Here is a 22,940-nt window from a genome sequence, read left to right as displayed (position 1 = left end):
TTTCAATTAAAGGAAATTGTGGGAAATGATCAATCTTATAACCTATTTCAGAAATAGCCTTCAATACAAAGTTAATTGTTTTTACTTAATTTTAGCTATAAGATAACAAAAATGTCATTGAAACCATTTCAGACAAATTAAGCTCTCACTTTCTCCCTCTTTCCATCCAAGCAAATTAAATGCTCTCTTAGCTTGCTCTTGCCATCTAGGTCTCTCAACTCATTCAACTCACTCAGCTCTCTTTAATTTTACCACCATCGTCATTGCTCTTTGATTTATCTCTCGCAATCTTAATGTATCATCATCGATCTACAAACTAAAAAGCAGAGATGATATCAATATATGTTATGAGCTTAATTGGTTTATATTTACAAAACTCCAAAATTGATGGAAAACCCACTCAATTTATTTCTTAAAGGTTGTTTGTAAATTAAAATACTAGTCAGATTTGTTACTTTTTCATGGATACCTGTAATAGATGTAATGCAATTGGGGTGTAAAAAATCTATTGAAAATGGCATGGTATGTAACAAAATTTTTGAACATGATGTGTGAAAATTTTTTTATGACAATGACATGTAGCAAATTGTTTTTGAACATGACATGTAGAAATTTTATGAAAATGATGTGTAGAAATTTTTTATGAAAATGACGTGTAGATTTTTTTTTTACTCAAAATTATGTGTAACAAATTGTTTTTAAATATGGCATGTAACAAAATTTGGATGAATATGGCATGTAATATTTTTTCAACATGCTGTGTAATAAGTTTTTTTTGACATGGCATTTAACAACATTTTTCAATTATGCATGTAGCAAAAGTTCAAAATTTGGTGGGTAGCAACTTGTTGATAAATTGATTTGATTTTCCAAATTATAAAGATTATAAAGAGAGATGTAAACCCATTACGTGTAACATAAATTATGTGTGAGCATTTGCTTTCATCATACGATACTTGGTAATGAGTGGGTTTGAAAATAGCCCTTTTATTATGTAGGGAAAAAGCAAGTCTACTCATTACTATGTCCTGTGTGATGATGAAAAAACTAGTATCAGATAGAAGAAGCATATGATAATATTAAAAGGCAAGCCTAATTTACTCAGATTCCTACTTAAGATAAAAATCAAATTTTGTAAGGTGAGAAATGATAGCATAAACAACAAACTGGCAAAAATTTTTTTGAATATAGTGTGTAAGAACAAAAAGTTTTCAACATGGCCTGTAGGAAAATTTTAGATCATGGCATATAACAACTTTTTTGATAAATTGACTTTGACACTTATTTATTTTTAAATTTCAACAACGTGCCAAATGTGTGACTTGTGATAAGACACGGTGATCATTGGGTGAATGGCCTTTACAAGGGGGTTAGTCATGAATACCAGAGATTAAGAGTGATTTGTCATTTACAGGCATATGAAGCTCGTTGAATATGTTGTTAGGGTAAACTCATAGAATCACGAAATTGAGCTACATGCATTGATCAGTATCTTGGAAAGTTATCATGTCCAATTATCAAGGACAATGAGGATGTTGCATTAATTTTACTAAAGCAGATGAATGGTCCATCAGTTTACATCACCACTAAAGAACGATATACAAATGTTATGCCACGGGATCAAGCTATCCAATATGGTAATCACCTTAATTAGATTTAGATTTACACTATTTCACATACACCACATCATTCAGTCCCTAACCCACAATAATGGCAATCGACATTTGCACGAGTTTGTACAGTCCAATACACAGACGTCATTCTCACAATAGTTGGCTACACAATTTTGATCACATGTGCATCAAACTAATTACTTGTTGTTGTCTAACTAGTGCAGCCATTAGGTGATACTATAAAGGGTCTAATGCCATATTCAAACTACACTACAACGTTCGAGGACGAGGCCACATCTGATCAAGGTGAAGATGATTAGTTTCTGACCGATGAATATAGCTTTAATGATGATTCTGATGGTGGGCATGATGACGATTTAGAGGACGATTGGGTTTATTATAGTGACATTCTGAATTGCAATAATGTTGAAAGCAATACAAAACATGCCAAAGGTGTAAATTTAGGAGATGTTTAATGCAATGACCCCATAGACAATAACCCTATCAATAGTAAAAATGAGATTCGTTCACTTTAGAACATTGCTTGATAACATGATCAAGCAACCAAATTCAAGACCAATATCAACCAAGAGCATCAATTTTGAAGAAGTAATGGTCCCTCTTCATTGAAGCTTTTGAAAAAGAACTTTTTGGATGCTCAGATCATGGCGGTTATCGCACTTTGTCTTTTAGCTAATGAGCAGAAGAGGACAATGATTATTATGAAGGAAATGATGTCTTTAATTGTGAATCATTTATCAAGAACATCGCCAATGAGGGATCAAATTCAAGTGGCAAATTTGGTTGCTAATGTCACAAAGCTCAAGTTAGAAGTGAAGGAATATGATTTAATTAGAAAGAATATTTTATGACGACTAGTAACATTGTTGTCATTTGAGTTATCTGGCCTATGTTGTTGTCACCTTATGTCCAACCAATATTCCTATCTAGCCTCCTTCAGTGTGGACTCAAAGATTTCGTGTGCCCATAACTACAAAACTTCTGCATTGTTATTATTTTGAAAGATAGTTTACATTTAAAAAGAAAAAAATAATACCATTTTGCTAACCTGCTGAGAGGACTCCAAGTTTTGAATCACCTAGTAGAATGCCTTGGGCTTCTAATTGCACTGCCATCTACACATTCGTGGGTAAAAGTCATCTTTGCGGAAACCAGGAGCAATTAAATTCAAGGTTGATATGGTTTGGCTCATGTGGACCATATTTGGTGACTTGTTGTCATTATAAGTGTGTTGCTTTATTGGGACTTCATACTTTTTTCCTGTTTGTCCTTTTGTTTGGATAGTTTTTAAATTGTGGCATCTACTGATGAATTGATGTGAAATTCTTGTGGTGTTTGTTGATGGACAACTTAGAAACTTGTAGTCTTTGTCAATGAACAACTTTGTTTGCTTTTCTTTTATGGCATGTTTGGTCGAGCATGGAAGTTGGCTCCAAGAGAAAAAGAGATCATGTCCAAGATACTAGTAGTTAGGCTTCCCATTGTTAAAAATATACTCTCTTTCTCTCTCTCTTTTTTTTTTTAATTTTTACATTGATATTACATATTACTTTATGTGTGTTATATCCATTTTGATCTTTTGGCAGAGCAAAGTGCAAGTTCCTTTATGTCTTTTTAAAAAAAATTATAAACATTATAATCACTTAATTGATACATGACATGTCAGACTAAAATGTTACATGAAAAGGAAAATGATAAATGTTAAGGTGACATTACCTGTATCGCTCACGTAAACGTTGGTCTCAAATAAATGTGCTAAAGGAGGGGTGAATAGCACTTTTTGGCTTTCACTTATATTGACTTCTAATTGGAGATAAGTTAAAGATCAATGATGAGAAGTTAAATGCAAGATGAAGGAACGATTTAACAAAGAATGAAATGAAAGATAAAACAGGGCAGACAATATATAAAGATTTATAGTGGTTTAGTCAAAGACCTACATCCTTTACCTTGATCTTCCAACCAAGGATTTTTCAAATCAAATCACTATAAACGTTGAAATTCCTAAGCTTCCACCAAGTTTTTACAATAGCTTTTCACAGGCTCAGCCATAACCTTTAATAATGATTTTTTCCAAGATCAATCAAGACCCAAAACTAACTTTTTTTAGGCTAAGTTAGAACTTATGCACTCAATCAAGCTAACCTAAGCTTGATCAATCCCCTTAGAGTGACTCACACACTCTAAGTAATCAAGGAAAATAGAATTAAAAAAGTACCTATTATCACTAACCTAATCTGAATGGTACAAAATGAAGTGCTTAACTTTATTACAAGGATTGAAGTGAAGTGCAAGAAGTATGGAGAAAGTTTTTGCTATTTTTTAGCTCTTTTTGATCTTAGAAGCATCTCTTATGTTTCTTAGCCTTTGGGAGTGCCTTATATATTTGAAAAACCAACTCTGATGTATGTTTGATAGTTATTGACCATTGGAAATAGTTGAGAAATAGTTCTAGTCATTGGTCTGTCTTCTAGCATTCAAATTCAAATTTTCATACAGTGTGCTCTTAATTGACTAACATACTTCTTAGTGGACTAAGTATTTTCTATCTTCTACTCTTAGTTTCTGGCAGTGAGCACTTAATCAACTAACCATACGTCTTGGTTGACTAAGTCTTTTTTGTTTTCTTATTGAAGTTTCTAGTAGTGACCACTTAGTCGACTAAGTCTTTTCTGTTTTTGGACCGGCCAACTTTATTTTTGAATTTTAGTTAACTAACTCCCTTAGTTATCCGACTAAAAGACTTTTGCTTTGTGGCTCAATTATAGCTCTTTATTTTTATGAGTTTTGATATTTGCTTTTGAGTGATTAATTTATTAATGACATACATTTTTGTCTTGCACACTTAAGTAGTAAAGTTAGATATAAATGAGTGAGAATGTTTTATTCTCATCAAAAACTAATGGAGCCAACAATCTCTCCCTTTTTGATGATGACAAAACATTTTTTGATTAAAAGCACAATGTCTATTAGTTTTTTTTGTTCAAAACAAAATTAGTAATTTCTCTGCCAGAGTGTGTGCTCCCCTTAATATACGCATGATCTTTTCAAGTTATTTTATTATCCAAATCAATAAGCTTTTCTCTATCTCTTAAAAAAGGCAAGCATAGATTCAAACATTTTAATAAAGTGCCTTCATACAAGCTTACAGAACAATCAATAATGAATGACAGAATATTATCAGTATTGCAAATAACTGTTATTAACATTATTGTCAACAAATCACATCCATTCTAAAATCAACAGTCATTAACAATCCATTAAACACCAAAGCATGACAGAAATAAGTTCTTAGCATTCAGATATCACTAACAATCCATCAACAATTAAAATAATATATTTTCATAAACAATCTAGCATCATCAAAGTCAGATTCTTAAATTACCCTTAAATGACTTTTACCTTCTCTCCTAAAATTACTTCTACCATAACCTATCTCCCTTTTTTTGTCATTAGCAAAACAAGGATAGATCTAAAAAGAGTTTGAAGGGGTTGATTTATCTGTTCCAAAATGGACATTAAAGGGTTCATGAGATGGCACAAGTGAGGATTTTTATGATAGGGAATTAGAAGAAGATGTGTTTGAAACTTGAAGTGGATCCTAAACAGAAGACTTGACTGAAGATTTGGCTTTTTCAGCTAATCTTGAGGATATTCTCCTCTTGAGAAACTTAGTTTTTGTTGCCATAGTCTTTCTGCCTTTGCCACTAGATTTAGTTTTATCTTATGCAAATACAATTGCTTTCTTTTTTTTCTTTCCCAGTTTGTTCACCTTTTCTTATAGTATGGGTAGATTTAAGGGATGCTATTGCAGATGCTGGTTTTTGTGCTTTACTTTTTACTGTTTCTTTTTTAGCTTGCTCTTCCCTTACCATCTAGTGAAAGACATCCATGATTAGAACTTCCTAAAAGTTTTTCGAAGATGGTTTGTCTACTTGCAGTTCACCATACTATGGAGAGTTGTCATTAACACTATCTTTTTCCTTAATTTCAGGTTCAGGGGTGGGCAGTTTCCTTACTGGACCAAATTCTGGTTCATCACCTTTAACTTGAAATGCAGGATTTTCAGTAGTTTGTCCTACCGGTGCTGAACTTGGTGCCGCTATGTACCTTCAGTTGTAGGACCAGAAGATGTTTTTCCTTTTTCTTTCATAAAATTTCTCATTTCTTGCAAATTTTCTTTAATTTTCTAGATTCTTACAAACTGATCAGTAAGCTTCCCATTAATTCTCATCAATAAATCCAAAATCATTTTATTTGAAACCTAAGAGAAAGTTGTCTTAGTTTGAGCAAAGGCAGGATGCTCTTCTCTTAAAGTAACTTTGGGGGTTTTGATAAATTTTTCTTCTTCCAGCTTGTACCCTATTTTTGGCAAACTTTCTAGATACATAGCCCGATCCCTACTCTTAACTTGATCCATTTCATATCTAGAACTAGATCCCCTTTTTCTTTACCAAAGAAGTGATTACATTTCCATAAGGTAGATTCACCTTGTCAATTCAACATGTTCCTTTCATTCTCTCTATCATGAATCTTTTTAAATTGAGGGGAGTAGCATTAAAAGCATGCTCCATCAACCATATATCTTGAAGACTCACATAGTTGAAGTTGCCACCTTTACCATAAATTGTTGAAGCTATAAAGTAATGCAAGATCCTACTTTGTGAACTTTTAATAAAACTTACATAACGTTTAGAGGAGTATCTTTTCTTTTTTCCTGTGATTATTTTCCACAGAGATAAGAGATCATAATCCTCAGGGATTTCATACTCTCCCTTATTACACTCAATTTTGAGTAGATTTCCCAAATCAGTGGTAGTGATCACAAACCCTTTTCCATTTAGAAACACATTTAGACCATTTTCAACAAAATCCTCAGGGTCATCAAGTTCATTTTCATCCAGTGTAATACTAGTATAGAATTCTTTTACAAGGTTGGCACTATAGGTTCTGTTCTTAAAAACACTCAATTTCTTCAATTTTATTTCTTCAAAGTAATTCAATAGACCCTTTTTAATTTTTAGAACTTCATTAAAACTATCCTAGTCAATATATTTCTCACAAGAGATGAGAGCATTCTTTATTTTACTAAATCTATCCTCATGAGTTTTATTTATGAATTTCGAGGATGGAGGATTACCTTTTTTGGTGATTTTCCCTTTTTCCTTCTTTTTCTCTGATTTCTGTTTTTTCTCTTTCTGTTTCTTCCCAATTTTCTCAATCATTGAAATTGACTCATCCTTCTTCATTTTCTTTTGAATTTCGAATGGTGGACTGTCTTCTATGGGTCTTTTTCCTTTCTTCTTTTCCAAAATATCTCTAGGTAAGGAAGATTTGGCCATCGGTTTTGGAAAGTTTAGACTTAAGGTGTAGAAAATTGGAGAAGAAGGGTTTTGATTTTTGAGAGGAATGGTTTCATATGGGAGAGAGAGTGTAAAGAGAATATGAGGAGTTAAGAGAGGTTATTCTTCAAAAAAAAAGTCAGACTCCCCTTTAAATGTGGTCAGTTACTTCTTTTTTCAAAATTTAAAAATCTACCTCCCATTTTGTTTTCTAGTTAAGCGGATTTTCTTTTTCTTCTTCACCTGTTATGCTTCCCTTTTTTTCTTAAATTTTGTTATTTTTAGTTTGGTTTCTTAACTTGACTGAGTTTTATCCGTATCTGACTAAGTTTATCATTAAAAGAAATAGAATGCTTTTAGTTGGTTAAGTGATTCTCTTAATCAATTAAATGTCTACTATCTTATGAGATAAAGGGTCAAAAATTTACCTAAAGCTCTTGTACACTAACCATTCCTAGATTTCTCCTAATTTCATAAAATCTTTTCTTATTTAAGGGTTTAGTAAATATATCAGCCAATTGATGCAAGGTGTTAACAAACTCTATCAAAATGTCTCATTTAATCACATGGTCTCTAATAAAGTGATGTCGAATTTCAATATGTTTGGTCCTAGAGTGCTGAACCAAATTCTTTGAGATGTTTATGGCACTTGTGTTATCACAAAATATTGGTACATTATGTATGGTTACTCCAAAGCCTTTTAATTGTTATTTAATTCATAAAACCTAAGCACAGCAACTACCTAAGGAAACGTATTTAGCTTCAACAGTTGAAAATGTAATAGAGTTTTATTTCTTACTTGACCAAGATACAAGCATGTTTCCTAGAAATTGGCTTGTGCCACTAGTGCTCTTTTTATCCATTTTACTTCCAATAAAATCTACATCTGAATATTCAATGAGACTAAAAGATGTTCCTCTAAGATATCATAATCTTAAATTTTGTGTATCCAAGAAATACCTAAATATTCTTGTTACAGCTGTTAAGTGTGACTTTTTAGGTTGTGATTTCTTCGAAGGACTTGTAGAGATGAGTTCTTCTAAGGATATCCTTAGGTGAGGGAAACGTTGAGACCTCACCAAAGCATTGGGATAGTCTACGAATGATTTTTCGGTACAAAGTTGTTGTTCTCACTATTTAAAATTGATAAATCATGGCATCATTTTGTAACTATATCATGTACATCCGTAAGATCGAATAAAAAGATTTAATCTACTAATATAATAAAGGATTAACTATTAAACAAAGATTAAGGAAACAACAATGGTTTAGGTTTCAATAGGATAACATAAGATTGAAATGGTACCGTTTGTGGAACGGGCGAAATAAGGGTGCGAATCCTTCCCTGTGCGTAACGGCACTCTTGAACTTGACTCTAAAGATAATTGTAGACCAATTTCTTATTCTTTTGATGAACTAAAAATTAATTTAGGACTTCGTCGACTAGAATCGAGTTAATAGGTGGCCTATCACACCTAAATGAAAAAAAGATTAGTGGTGACTCCTAACATATTTATTTTTTCCACATCTAGCCATCGGGTTCCCAGACCCATACGTTACGATAGCCATTTATTACAAACTTCTTTGTTGTGACCGATTACTTCACTCTAAACTTGTTCGAGCATTTTCCTATCTTTAAGAATGAATCAAACAATCATTTATAAACCTGTCGTGTAATACACCTAGCATTTAGAATTTACGTCAATGTCAGAAAAATCAGAAAAATGCTTTCTTGCAACATGAAGATGTTTTTAACAAAATGTCGTGTAGCAAATTCTAGACAGATTTATTTTCACAAACTTGCATGTGAATGAGAGTGCGCGAAAATGAGAAAGCTTCATTAAGGGCATTTTTCCCCAAATCTTATCTCTTAGTTAAAAATAGTTAAAATCATTAAGGGTATTTTCCCCCCAAATCTTATCTCTTAGTTAAAAATAGTTAAAATTATGAGGAGAGTTATTTTCAAAAACACCTTATATTTGAGAAATAAAAAAAAATTGTTCTTCCAATTATCATTTAGTTAGGAATAAATTGTGCAAACAAATCATTGGTATTAATATCCTATTAAAATAATTATACATTTTGTGAAAATTAAAATTCATATCTCTACATTTAGGTTTGGTAACATTCATGTATATTATTAAAATGTTAGAGCTTGCGCATTTAATTTACTATAAGATTGTAAGATGTGTACTTCTTATTTTTTAAATATAAAAATATTCCTCTTATTATGTGAGTTAGAATAAATTATATAAAATAGATCATTGAATCGTATCACAATTTAATAAATATGGTTGTTGATAATCATTTTCAAGAAGGAGACACTTGATGCTTTATAGAAGCCAAAAGCTTACATTCATTCATGGCCATTTAATTCATGCCATTCCACTTCAGAAACAAGGCGGTTTGCTTTGCTATTTTCCCATTTTTTTAGTCCTTTTTAATTATGGACGAACATATAAATGAAATCCACAAGAGGAAACCTCAATACTTCCATTGAATCATTGGTGAACATAAGAGGATAAAACAATACAGTGAACCATGAACATGGGCACAGAAAATTGAAACAACTGACAAAATCTTAACTTATAAATATAGCAAATGTTACATCAATCTTCCTCAATCTTAATTCATAAGTAGATGGGAAGAAGCTGGGCATGAAATTGGGTCTAATCAGGATATATTTGCATTCTTCAGAGATTTGCAGACCACTGCTCCTGCAGATGTCTGCATCAAGTGCTCCCCAAGCATTGCAGTACATGAAGCATCTGTCTTAAGATGAGGCTGCACCAATTCCCAAATCTTTTTCTTTTGAACCTGCAGAAATTTGAAACAGTAAATGATTAGATAACTTTGTACGGATGCTACATACTGGAGCAGAATGAATGTTATATAACCAATGAATAACCCAATACTATTATTGAAAGCTTCAAATCTTTTAGCTTTCTCAAACAGTACTGTCTGATAGGTTTTGCAATATGGAGCACAAGAAAGCCTACAACTTTCCCCGGAGCTATTATCTACCAAGCAGAACAAATCTATATATCTACCAAGCAAACTAGACAGCAACTCAGCTTTTCAACATCTATGTATGTAATGCACCCTATGTCAAAGTTTTAATGAGGATACAAGTGAACAAAGACAGGAAAGGGAAAAAAAATAGCGGCCGGTGATACCTGGTTGGGTGTGGCAGGATCAGGTAGGTTATCTTTATCGTGTTCAGTGCCAAACCATATTCTCTCGCCAGGAACTGAAGCTTCGGGGGGCACAAGAAGCTCAACATTCTGATGGGACGCATCAGAAGCAGCCATGAGCATTCCACAAGACTTGACACCCCGCATATTCCTTGGCTTTAGATTAGCAAAAACAACTACTTTTGCGTCCTCGAGGAGGTGGAGAGGGATGTTGTTAACAAGGCCGCTGCAGATGATTCTGGGCTCAGGCTCGCCTACATCCACCTCTTCCACGTAAAGAGAATCGGCCTCCTCATGCCTCCAGGCTTTGATGATTCGGCCAACCCTTAAGTCGAGCAGGTGGGCTGCATCCTTGATGTCGTCCGTGGGGTAATCACCATTGGACTCCGAAGGAGCTGTGGCCGCCGCGTTAGCGTTGGGAGCCACACAAAATGAGGGACAACCTCTGAGAATGATAAGACTATAAGGCAAAAGGAGAGCTTTCAGGGTGCTAGTTGTACCAGTGGTAGCAGCGAAAGCTCCTGTTGTTGGATATGAGGAGGTGGGTGGCTTAGTCTTCAAACTGCGGAGAAGGGGAAGCGAGCAGCTAGATAAAGATAAGCCTCTCAGACCAATCGTCGTCGCCATTCCCATTTATGGTAAATCGCCCTGAAACCTTAGGAAATAATCCTTAATTGATATGATCAATCTCCAACACCAAGATCAGAGGGGGATTGAGGAAGGAATCAAAGTGGCAACAGCTGAGTAGGAGCAATGTGGCTGCTGGCTATGTATGTATATAGGCTACAGGTAATGACCAAATAAATTGTGGAGAATAAAAATGAATTTAGGGATAATAAATAAACATTAATGTATTGGCAAAATGAGATAAATTAATTTTTATGAAAAAAAAATCATTTTTTGCTATTTACATGGAAGAAATTTTAATTACTTGATTAGTATAAATATTTTTTAAAATTTAATTTTATATGTATTTTTCCCTTGCTCGGGTTAAAAAATAGTGGTAGTATACACCATTAACTACTAATTCATTTTAGTTAATTTAAATAAATAATCTTGGGGCCTGTTCTCTGATCTCTTCTCGACATCATCGTATCGCGGAAGCTCCTTCGCCGGGTACTCCCGCTTTGCTCTCCGGTTCCTCCATCAGAGTCTTTTAAGCCGGTGCCGGTGAGTTGATTTCTTCTTCTTGCTTTTTCTTTCCCTTTAAACTGTTGTTTCTCCTCATCTTTTCTGTCTTCCTTCGTACTCTATTTTCTCGATCATTCTCGCTACACTCTAAATAATGGTCCTTCTTTCTCCAATTTTTCAAAATCCCCACCAAATTTTGATCAATAGTTTCGCACACAACCGTGGTGACCTGATTTTAATTGCTTGATTGGCGTAGATCGAGTTCGAACTGGGGCTATGCCTATTTGTATGAATTTCTGTGGCTTAATTTCGTTGATGTTTGCCATTTTGAAACTTAGACATATGCATGGTCTTGTACCTCTTCTGCAAGTCCTTCGATGAATATGAAATTCGCTAACTTGCCTTGTAATATCCTGATTTTCCATTTTGCTTTGCCTTCCTTGAAATCGACTCAACTATGGTACACCAATTTACATAATGCGCCTGCCCCTCTACCATTAATAACTGCTTGATTTAATGATATTCCTTCTTGCAAGTTTATTCACCTTTATACAAATAGTTCCATTCTGTTGAACTTCTATTTTTTCCCCCAAGTTTATTTGTATGATTTTGACGGACGTTAATTTAACTAGCTTTTCTGCTGGCTAGTTAATTTATGCCATGATAAATCGTTATCATAAAAGTAAGAGGATTTTCACCCAATGTTCAGTCATTTATGTGCGTTGTTTCATGAATCACCTACATTCCTGTCTCATGATATCAAATTTCTTTTCCTCTTCACATCATAGCAGTTCCCTTTCTTTGCAGTGTAGGGTGGGCTGAATTACTTGCATAAAGATAAAAGAAGCATGGCAGAATTCATGGAGCTGGAAGGGCAGGACGGGTTCGGATGGCGTGGAATGTGGTGCCAGGGACAAAGCAAGAGGCAAGCAACTGTGTGGTGCCCGTGTCAGCCATCTAACCCCGATCAAACCATTTCCCAACATGCCGGTCCTACCCTATGCTCCTCTCCGCTGCCGCAACTGCCGCGCTGTACTCAACCCTTCTCCATCGTGGATTTCGCTGCCAAGATTTGGATCTGCCCTTCTGCTTCCAGCGTAATCACTTCCCTCCCCACTATGCCTCCATCTCAGATGAAAACCTCCCTGCTGAGCTCTTCCTCAGTACACAACCATTGAGTACCAATCCCCTGGTGAAGCCTCCTCCCTTCCTCCTGTCTTCATGTTTGTGCTCGACACCTCCATCATCGAAGAGGAAATGTGCATTCCTCAAGTCAGCCTTGTCACAGGCCATCGGCCTCTTGCCGGACAACTCTCTTGTTGGCTTGATCACCTTTGGCACTCTCGTCCATGTGCATGAGCTTGGCTTCGGAGCCATTCCTAAAACCTATGTCTTCAAGGGCTCAAAGGATGTCTCCAAAGACCAGCTTCTTGAGCAGATGTGCTTTTTCCTGAATAAGCCCAAGCCCACCACTGGTGTGATTGCTGGTGCCAGGGATGGCTTGTCTTCTGAGAGCATTGCACGATTCCTTCTGCCTGCTTCTGAGTGCGAGTTTGCCCTCAATTCGGTAGGTTATTAGCAAAATTTCCTCCTAACAATGTCTGATTCAATGTTAAACAACCTGATTTCTCTTTTCTAGGTCTTGGAGGAGCTCCAAAAAGATCCTTGGCCCATTCCTGTTGATCAACGGGCCCCCAGGTGCACCAGCACTGCCTTGAGTGTGGCTGCCAGTTTGTTGGGTGCCTGCGTCCCCGGTTCTGGAGCTCGGATCATGGCTTTTATTGGTGGCCCCTCAACTGAAGGTCCCGGTGCTGTAAGGACTGCTCTGCTCCATTATTTTTCATTCATTATGACAATAATGCATTTGCACTAATTTTGTTTACCTGTTTATCCATCTTCTCCTTCTAGATTGTGTCAAAGAATCTATCTGAACCAATACGTTCTCACAAGGACCTGGATAAAGATTCTGCTCCCCATTATCACAAAGCTGTTAAGTTCTATGAAGCACTTGCTAAGCAGCTTGTGCACCAAGGACATGTGCTCGATCTCTTTGCTTGTGCCCTCGACCAGGTTAGTATTCACTTGCATTTTTTTAATAATAATAATAATAATTGTTTCCTTTATGATCAAACATAAAAGCATTCTAGTGCTGGTTTCTTACTTTCACCCATCAAATTTCCTATGTGTTGGATAAAATTACATTGTTCTCTTGTGCCACATTTTTTTGTCCTAGGTTGGTGTTGCTGAACTTAAAGTTGCTGTCGAAAGAACCGGGGGACTTGTTGTGCTTGCAGAAAGTTTTGGCCATTCAGTATTTAAGGACTCTCTTAGGCGTGTTTTCCAGTCAGAGGAGAAGGATCTTGGAATATCTTCAAAGTAAGGCTTTATTGAACTTAGACTTGTGCCACTATCTCCTTTCTACTGTGGCATTGTATGTAACCTGGGCCAGCTCTAATATTTTGGTCTTCTTGCTCTTACTAGTCCATTGTGTGTAAGCATATAGGGGCCTTGACCCCAATTGTTTTAAGTTGTCCTATTGAGAACAATGGTTAATTCTTTCCAAATTTCCTTTACTCCTGGATGTCTTGTGTTGTGCATGAGCTGTCTGCCTTACTAGTTCTATAACTTTTCTATTTTATGAATTCATGATAACTGGATCCATTGAACAATCTTAATGTCTTGTAGTGGTATATTTGAGATAAACTGTTCAAAGGACATCAAAGTTCAGGGTATTCTTGGGCCCTGCGCATCTCTTGAAAAGGTATAACTCAAAGATTCATGTGCTTCCCTTTTCTACTGGCCATACTTAAGATGTTTAATTGTTAATGACTATGTGCAGAAAGGTCCTTTGTGCTCTGACACCATTGTCGGGCAGGGGAGCACCAGTGCATGGAAAATGTGTGGCCTTGATCAAGCTACATCTTTATGTTTAATATTTGAAATTGTTAAAAAGGACATTCCTGATTCTACTGTTCAGTCCTCAAGCAATCAATTCTATTTCCAATTTCTAACATAGTATGAACTCTTACCTTATACACGTTATAATTTACTTCTATTTTCTTTTATGTTTGGTAGCAGTTCAGACATCTTTGACTTATTACAATTAGTTTTCTACAGTTACCAGCATAGCACCGGCGAAATGAGACTTCGTGTTACAACTCTTTCAAGAAGATGGGTTGCTGGACCTGGAAGCATACAGGTAGCCTTTGATTTTCTATTATAATTAGTTTGTGTTTCTTGGGGGCTGTCCTATTGAATTTTGATTGTCTCCTTCATTGACTCATTGTTTGATGAATTTTGTTTCCCCTAGAAGATTTGCCCCATTGTGTCATGCTTCTTTCCTATGAGTAATAATAAAGGGAAACAGAAAATAGCAATGCCAATAATGTCTAATTTGTCCCTGTAGTACTCCATGCACCCTTCTCAGAAAAGGAAATCATTGTCGACATGGATGGTGATGTTCCCATTCCATGTGACTGGTTGATTTGATATTCATTTAATATGCTCAAAGACGAGTATATAAGGAATTAGTTGAGATTGAGGCAGTTACGAATTCGCTTTGTGTGTGTCTTTACCTTTTTTTCTCTGGTGTTGGAAAGAGGGTTTGCGAAATCTGTTGCCAAGCTTCTAGCAGATTCAACACCAAAATACTAGGAAAATACAAATATGTAGGCTGGTTGAGGGAACACAGATACGGTTATACATTATTGAAGGTGTCATTTAAATTTATTTGGTGTCAGTGTATTGATTGGAGGCTAAAAGTACTGCTTGCATAAAGGGAAAAATTGAAATGTAGGAATTATATACATGGGTTCTGATATTTGCGATAGGATTCTTTGGCTTCACTATTACGAGGGGAAGCATTATAGGTCAAGAATGGCATGGCATCTCAAAACATCAATGCACTACAAATAACTGAAGAAGTTCATCACTCTAAATTGATGACCTATGATGAATTCCTTGATCATGCCACCCTACTCCCCCAACCACCACAACCACTACTTATCTCGTTCAGATAAAAATTAGAAAACAGATTATACTTTGTGAAGATGCCTTTGAAGCATGAATATAATGATTTTGGTCCTTGCATTTTTGATTAACAATTTCTCTTTGATAGTTTCTCTCCATGCCTCCACTTCTTTTTCTTGTTGTTTTTCTCTCTTCCCAGCACATTTTTTCCTTTTTTTTTCTTTTTTCATTTTTTAGCAGATTATGATTTAAATGCCATTTTTCTATTTGATTTTCTAAATTTTGTATCTTGGATACGATTTGCCACATGACCTTAAAACCTTACATCATTTTTCTTTAGTTATAAAATAACAGTGTCTAACACATCATCAACTTAACAGTTGAAACTAACAAAGTTAACAGATTAAAGTAAATATTTTATCTTAGTACAAGGACTGAAATCTGAGTTTAACCAAACTTACATATGAAAATATTAAAGAAAATGGGAGTTTCAGATGCTTCTTTATCTCTTAATGATTATGAATTGATATTTCCCTCGGTGAACGTCACGAGTTTGCTAGTTCCCTTATCCCGCTCTTCTGGTAAACTTGAATGATTTTTGCATCTTTTCCTTCTCATCTATCTCCACTGAGGATAGGGAATTGGTGGAGTTATCACCAAGTGTGATCAGCTTCTCAACTTTACTTCTAGTAACCAGAGTGTATTTTGCAAGATTTCACTTAATTAAGATATTTTTTAATGCTGTAGGACTTGATTGCTGGATTTGACCAAGAAGCAGCTGCTGTAGTAATGGCACGCTTTGTGTCTTTCAAAATGGAAATTGAGGTAATCATTGTACCATATATGATGAAGTTTAAGTTGTTTAGTCCAAATGATTCATGGAAGAAACAGTATTTCTTACAAACCAATATTTTGTACACATACCACGCACACATATGTAATTATTTATGTATATTGCTTCACTCAGGCAAGCGACTTTTTTGCACCTTGCTCCTTGGGTGATATAAGGGCTCTAACACCAAGAGTGCACTTTGCACCCACCTTTAACCACAATGGCTTAGTCTGCTAGAGGGCCATTAATATGCTGCCTTTTGGATTTTTAATAAAAATGCTAAACAATAAAAATGAATTGGTTTGCAATTCTAAACAATGAAAATGCTAAAACCACATTCTTACCACACAGGGCTTTCCACAGTCCTTCCCTTTACTCCTGCAAGTGTTGCTTTCAGTCATCTATGAAAGTTTTTGACCTGTGTAATTGTGGTGTGTACTATTCCGTGACATGATATTGGCGTGTAGGCTGAATTTGACCCTATAAGATGGTTGGATAAAGCGTTGATACATATATGTTCTCGGTTTGGGGATTACCAAAAGGATAGCCCATCTTCTTTCAGCCTGTCTCCAAGGTTTTCAATATTTCCTCAGTTCATGTTTCATTTACGGCGTTCGCAGTTTGTCCAGGTATAATCCATCTTGGTTTTAAATAATATTTTCCTTTTCATCAGAATAATTGAAAACCTATAGCTATTATAGGTTATGCATTATATTAGATAATTTTCTTCTGGCTATTATAGGCTATGCATTATATGTGATAATTTTCTTAAACTAGGCTGGTTCATACCTTACAGGTCTTCAATAACAGCCCTGATGAGACGGCATACTTTAGAATGATCCTGAATCGGGAAAATGTTGCCAATTCAGTTGTGATGATTCAACCTTCACTGATTTCCTACTCATTTCAGTCTGTTCCAGAACCAGCATTGCTTGATGTGGCTGCCATTGCAGCTGACAGGATCCTTCTTTTGGACTCTTATTTCACTATTGTTATTTTTCATGGCTCAACTATCGCTCAGTGGCGAAAAGCTGGATACCACAATCAACCTGAGCATCAGGTAGTTTTTCTTGAACTTGGAATTTTCATATTCAGCCTAACAAGAAAGCAAGCTTATATTTATCCAAAAAACATTACTATGATATATTTCGTACTTTTATTGGTACCCAAAAAAATTTAGCAAAGGCAGTCTGTTCGATTCTTTGTTTCTTCCCAATAGAATATTATGATATCATAATTATAGATGGAGAATTATACCACTTTTTTCTCCACTAATGAAGAAAAGGATTACTGCTGGTCTCCAAATTTTTAAGCCCTTAGTTTTAGAGTCTTTGGCGTTGAATTTCAAGGTTTTTTTTTTTTTTTCTATTTTTTGCATTGGAGATGGTAACCTGTGTTTTGCCTATAGTTGTACTGGATATGGTAATTTTATTGGGCCTTTGCCTCCAAGTCTTGATTATTATTGGTATAAGGATGTAGGAACTAAACATGTATAAGCAAATATATTTCTTGTGTAGGAGTGGTACAAATTAGATGGTAAGTAAGTAAGAAGATGGCATTATAACAGAAGTGCATTTTCACCATCGATGATCACATAAGCACTCACCGTATCAAAAGTGATGTAACAGGGAAAGAGAGATGTGAGGGAAAATTAGGGGGAAAGGGAAAAGCAAACAGTGGTGGGCATAAATGCATGTTCTTATCATATCATTTATTGGGTGTAGGCTTTTGCTCAGTTGCTGCAAGCTCCTCGTGGTGATGCAGATGCAATAATTAAGGAAAGGTTTCCAGTTCCTCGACTAGTCATTTGTGACCAGCATGGCTCACAGGTGAGAATTTAGTTAGTCCCTTTCCTCCTTAAGAGAAAGAGAAAGAGATGACATTCTTTGTTGTTCATCCATGCTTGATTTGCTAAGTGTTGGTTTTGATCCTCCTCAGGCTCGTTTTCTTCTGGCAAAGTTGAATCCTTCTGCGACATATAACTCGGATGGTCATCATCCGGATGGAGACATCATCTTTACCGACGATGTCAGCTTTGAGGTGTTCTTGGATCATCTCCAGAGATTAGCAGTTCAGTAAAATAGGATAGCCACAGCCAGCCAATTTTGTAAAATTTCTCATTTTATTTTTTGTACAGTTGACCATAAATTGGTTTAATTTCTGAATTTGGGCCTTTATATTTTAATTTCAATCCCCACGGAATGCGTAGATGCTAGATTATATTATATTATATTATATTATATTGCGATTCTTTTTTTTTTTGAAAAAAAAAAGCCGTTATATTATACTGCTCACTAAAACGAAACGACGGAATATTAATCTCATGCTGCATTTTACCATATCTTGTTTTTATATATATGACCAAATCATACTTGCTACCCCCTAACATCCTCGCATCTCAAAATTAATATCTATTAGCCACGTTAAGTTATTTACTCATGGCTTTTTGTATTAGAATAAAAGAAATAAATTAATTTTTTTAAAAAAAATAAAATCACAATCATAATAAACCCTTTTATATATCAAATAAAAAAGATAAAAAGAATAAACCGTGTAATATTTGTATTGGTTTTAATTTACTGTAGAGTAAATGTTAACCCAATGTCTAAGAGGACAAAAAGAAAAAAACAGTAACCAATGTCTAAAGGAAACGATTGACGGTGTGGTTGTTCCATCAGAATCGGAGGGGAGGGGAGGGGAGGCTCCAAGTTCGATCCTTTCGGAGAAACTCTATTTTTCAATCACAATCAACATGAAAAGCCGAAACGCTTATGTTCCACCTCCTTACATACCCTTGGGACAATCGGACCAAGAGCTTCCTCCTCCTGCTGGGGATGGACCTGCTTCGCCGCCGCAGTCGCAGTCGCAATCGCAATCGCAATCGCAATCGCAATCGCAATCGCAATCGCAATCGCAATCGCAATCGCAATCTCAATCTCAGCCTCGTCAGTGGTCCTCCGGAATCTGTGCTTGTTGCGATGACATGCAGAGCTGTATGCTACTTTCACCTTTCGTTTTTCAGGTGCCTCTTTGAGATTCATAGAAAGAAATGCTTAATTTGGAAATTGTCACCCAATAATTTCAGTTCTAGCTAGGCTAGACTGTCACATTTAATTAGTTAATTGCTCATATTTTCGCATACGCTCAGCTGAGACTGACTGCATTTTGCAATTTTTTCGTCTCAGGTTGTATAGGTCTTTTCTTTCCCTGCTTTTTGTTCGGAAAGAATGCACAATTTATGGGTTCCGGTACTTTAGTGGGATCCTGCCTCACCCATTTCATTCTTTGGGCTTTTGCCAACACTTTCTGCTGCATGTTAACTCAAGGCCTTTTCTTGGGCTTACCTGGATGCTTTGTCTCTTGTTATGCTTGTGGCTACCGGAGGGCGCTTCGAGCAAGATACAATTTGCAGGTATTAAGACATCTTTGTCTGCTTTCATCCAATTGGATTTTTCTGTGTATGTTTTCCCTTTCCATTGCCCTATTCCTGACTTAAATGAGTTATGTCAAGCTGTATTTTGATGCTTATTTTAGACTATGATGCTACTTAACTTATTTGCATTATCATGTCACTCTGTCAACTTTTCTTAAACTGGCTCAAGAGTTATTGACATTTATGGATCACTTTTAAACATCATTAATTTCCTTAGTTTCCTACCAATTTTACAGGAATGAAAGGAAGTGCCAGATGCTTATCTGTAAGGCTGTGTAATTTCAAATTTTAAACAAGATTAGTTTATGGATCTTACATAAGCATAAAATTTTCTAGCACCTAATCATTGCCTTCATCTCCCTGGTGCAATTAGGTGGGCTCAACATTTTATTCTTTTCAGATTTTCTCTTTATTCTCCTCTCTATACCAAGCTTTTATTAGTATACAAGCAGGCCTTGCTTCAGTTAATCAATGCTTAGAAAGTCTAGCTTTTTCTTATATTAGCAACTTTGGAGTCCCTTAAAAGCTTCTTTAGTTTCTGATAAGAAAATTCCATCTTTTAATGTCTATAATTTCCAACAAGAAAACATAGTCTATATCAAGTCCTTACAATCAATCTGATCGATCCTCAGAATCTTCAATCCCTAATATTCAATTTTATCTAGCACTGGAAATAAATGAATTCTGCATCACCAAAAACCCTAATAACTATAAATTTAAGAACTTGGATATACATATCTAAGTTATTGAATAAAAGCCTAAGGCCAGAAATATGTGAATTAGCTCACTTCTATGGTACCTTAAAGATCTTCATGCTCGTTGACATGGATAGTTCATGAATGGTGTCGTTGAATGTGATAGGTCTTCCTTTTCACTTGATTGCTGACATGCCCTCCTGGTGTTGCAATATGTACTTAATATAGCATATTTCCAAAAATTAGTTTCATGGCATTCTATGATCTTGACTATCCATGAAGTAGGTTCTAAATTGGTTGCACTTTGGGCTCACAATCATGAGCAATCAAGATTGTTATGTATGATTACTTCATTTATAGGAGGATATTCTATTCAAATTGAGAGCAAGGTTTGAGAATTGTTCTCCTTCATTGAGAGGATTTAAGTATTTGATTCTTCGCCAAGAAGTGTTGCATCTGTTGAGCTTTAGTAGGAGATTTCCACACCTCGACCATGTGATGTAAGACAGGTCTGGATGATTTGACTTTGTGGAGTCTCTGGTGTATTAAATTATGTGATATAAACCATGTGATAAAGTTTTGAGTTTGTGGTATGGTTGGAGCCCATAGATCTTTGTAGCCTTTTTTAATGGGGATTGGATGAGAAGAGTGACTTGAACTCAGGTAGCTGGTGCTGAAATTGTTTGCACCAACCACAAATAGTTTTTAGATTTCCTGACATTTATCCTTGGGCCAAGTTCCAAGTAATCCGAAGTAAGTTGATTCGTCAATTAGCTTCTTTGCATCCTGCATTAACTGCTTTGTTGTTTTAGAAACTGTGCTTTCAACTCTCTTTTGCTTTTAAGAGGAGAGTTCTCCTTGAAACACACTGACCATGTTCCATCATCAATTTCTTTATTAGCATGCCATTGGTTCTGGTATATAAATCTTTTTGCAGAAAACTGCATTGCTTCACTGGTTTTTGTTTCTTCTTCTTCTATTATTTTTCAATTGGTCATGACAGATAATTTTATAAAATCACTTTATTCTTGAGATTTCAGTTTCTAATTTCTATGGAAAGATATATGTAACAATATAAACCCAAAAGGGATCAATAATTCAACCAAAGGCTTGGTCCGAATAAGTAGCTCTTTGCATCACAAGGTGCTTGGTATGCATTGAATGATGCAATTATTTGGGATTTGTTGAGACTGAAGATATGAGGGACTATAGAAGAGCTCTCAATTCCTTGGCGGCCTTTTGCTCTTAATAGAGAACTTTTTTTGACTCATATCTCTTTTTTAGGCCCTTTTATAACACCATTGTTCCTACTTATGAATTTGTCGAAATTGATATATATTAAGGCTTTTAGGGGATAAAGAGGTTCATTTTTCATCAGATTAAGAGTGCTTGTTTCTCATTTCTTTTATTAGCATAGACCGGATGCAAAATGGTAAATGAAAGAATTAAGAAGTACTCATCACCACCAAGTTCCAAGATGAGAAATGGTAATACATTGGCACATTAAGTAAAGCAAATTTTATGTTTACCTCCCCTGCTTTAGGTGAGATCTGACCTGAGGATAGAATCCTGCCCTCACCCCTAAAACTATTGAATCCTATGTTATTAGCTGGTGTCAAAATGTTTGATTGTTCAACAACCATTACATATTTATAGATACCAACAAATTGGTCCAACTAATAGTAACAAGGTTTTGGATGAGATGTCAAATAATCAATTTCTTTGGGCAATAATAACTTGGTTTTTTTTGGCGTCCAGCACTTGCAGACTAATATGTCAGAATCCATTCTAGCGGGCACACTAACTTTGTTTTTCCTTGTTAAGCAGCTTCATAAGATATTTTCCTTCCAAATTCCTACTGCATGCTTATCTTTTGCTAATCATTGTTTGTGTCTGGTGCAGGAAGCACCTTGTGGGGACTTGGCTACTCACTTTTTCTGCCATCTATGCGCCATTTGTCAAGAGTACAGGGAGATTCGCGAGAGGGCAGGGGATTGTGAACCCCCTGATCTTAAGCTGGGTGTGGTCACTGCTGCACCAGCTGTCCAGACAATGGAATCATCAGCTGTGTAGAACTATAATGCTATTGCTGCGATGTAGTTTTCTGTCCAGCACCTGCGATGTGTTCAGGGTTGTACTTGTTGATCTCTTTTTACAGAAGCTGAGCTGCCAGGACATGTATTAACATTTGGTTCAAAGACTAAGATGAGGGAAGGTTTTTATTCTGATTTGTTATTATGATTTTTTTAAAAAATTTTATTTATTTGGGCTTAATGGGAAACAACAAGAGAAGTTTTATTTTCCCATGATCACGGCTGCAATTGCAATATTTTTAATTAATTACATGAGAAATTTTTTAAGTTTAATCGAGGAGGAGTTGTAAAGCTCCCGTGTCCGCTGCTGTTGCTGGAGTTTCAATCGAGGTGGAACTCTTTGACTTTCAAATAACTGGTGGCTGCATTTAGCAGGGCAGAGCTAGGGTTCTCGCATTACGCTTTAGAAGCACAAGTATTGACCATGAACTGTGACACAGCCCGATGGTTCAATTAATTCCACAGGGATGAAATAAAAAAAATTATATCCAAAATACATAATATAAATAAAATCTAGCAATAAATCAAGCAATAACTGGTGGCATTGTTCAACTGCTGTGATAGGCTTGCCTGCTTTCACAGCAGCCTCCGCATGTCTGCTCAAATTTTTTTAACTT

General features: G+C 35.7%; 3 protein-coding genes across 4 annotated transcripts; 2 read left to right on the top strand and 1 right to left on the bottom strand.

The window, feature by feature from the left end:
- Positions 1–9,435: 9,435 nt before the first annotated feature.
- Positions 9,436–11,311, bottom strand: LOC110426118 (Nucleic acid-binding, OB-fold-like protein). 2 transcript variants are annotated; one of them, XM_021441222.2, is made up of 3 exons: positions 10,671–11,311; positions 10,153–10,565; positions 9,436–9,793 (listed from the first exon to the last, which is right to left on the bottom strand). In XM_021441222.2, exons 1-3 carry the CDS (start codon positions 10,801–10,803, stop codon positions 9,650–9,652), a joined length of 690 nt encoding a protein of 229 aa, XP_021296897.1. In that variant the 5' UTR covers positions 10,804–11,311; the 3' UTR covers positions 9,436–9,649. The 2 variants fall into 2 exon arrangements, with proteins under 2 accessions (XP_021296897.1, XP_021296896.1); XM_021441221.2 differs by having other exon boundaries at positions 10,153–11,304.
- Positions 11,312–12,149: 838 nt separating this feature from the next.
- Positions 12,150–18,342, top strand: LOC110426116 (protein transport protein SEC23 C-like). Its single transcript, XM_021441219.2, is given in 18 exon segments — positions 12,150–12,183; positions 12,186–12,257; positions 12,260–12,343; positions 12,346–12,375; positions 12,378–12,455; positions 12,458–12,561; positions 12,563–12,868; positions 12,941–13,114; positions 13,210–13,371; positions 13,535–13,677; positions 13,987–14,062; positions 14,141–14,316; positions 14,419–14,500; positions 16,018–16,095; positions 16,570–16,731; positions 16,899–17,162; positions 17,827–17,931; positions 18,041–18,342. Coding segments are annotated over 18 exon segments (2,271 nt in total). The 3' UTR covers positions 18,182–18,342.
- Positions 18,343–18,714: 372 nt separating this feature from the next.
- On the top strand, positions 18,715–22,596 carry LOC110426117 (PLAC8 family protein). The gene is made up of 3 exons (XM_021441220.2): positions 18,715–19,095; positions 19,288–19,514; positions 22,133–22,596. Exons 1-3 carry the CDS (start codon positions 18,855–18,857, stop codon positions 22,301–22,303), a joined length of 639 nt encoding a protein of 212 aa, XP_021296895.1. The 5' UTR covers positions 18,715–18,854; the 3' UTR covers positions 22,304–22,596.
- Positions 22,597–22,940: the final 344 nt, after the last annotated feature.

Source organism: Theobroma umbraticum, unplaced genomic scaffold, assembly GCF_002168275.2.
Source record: "Theobroma umbraticum cultivar Fairchild unplaced genomic scaffold, ASM216827v3 scaffold_55.0, whole genome shotgun sequence".
Classification (NCBI taxonomy): domain Eukaryota; kingdom Viridiplantae; phylum Streptophyta; class Magnoliopsida; order Malvales; family Malvaceae; genus Theobroma; species Theobroma umbraticum.
The sequence above is the reverse complement of the archived record's forward strand: the minus strand, read 5'-3'. Positions and strand labels throughout refer to the sequence as shown.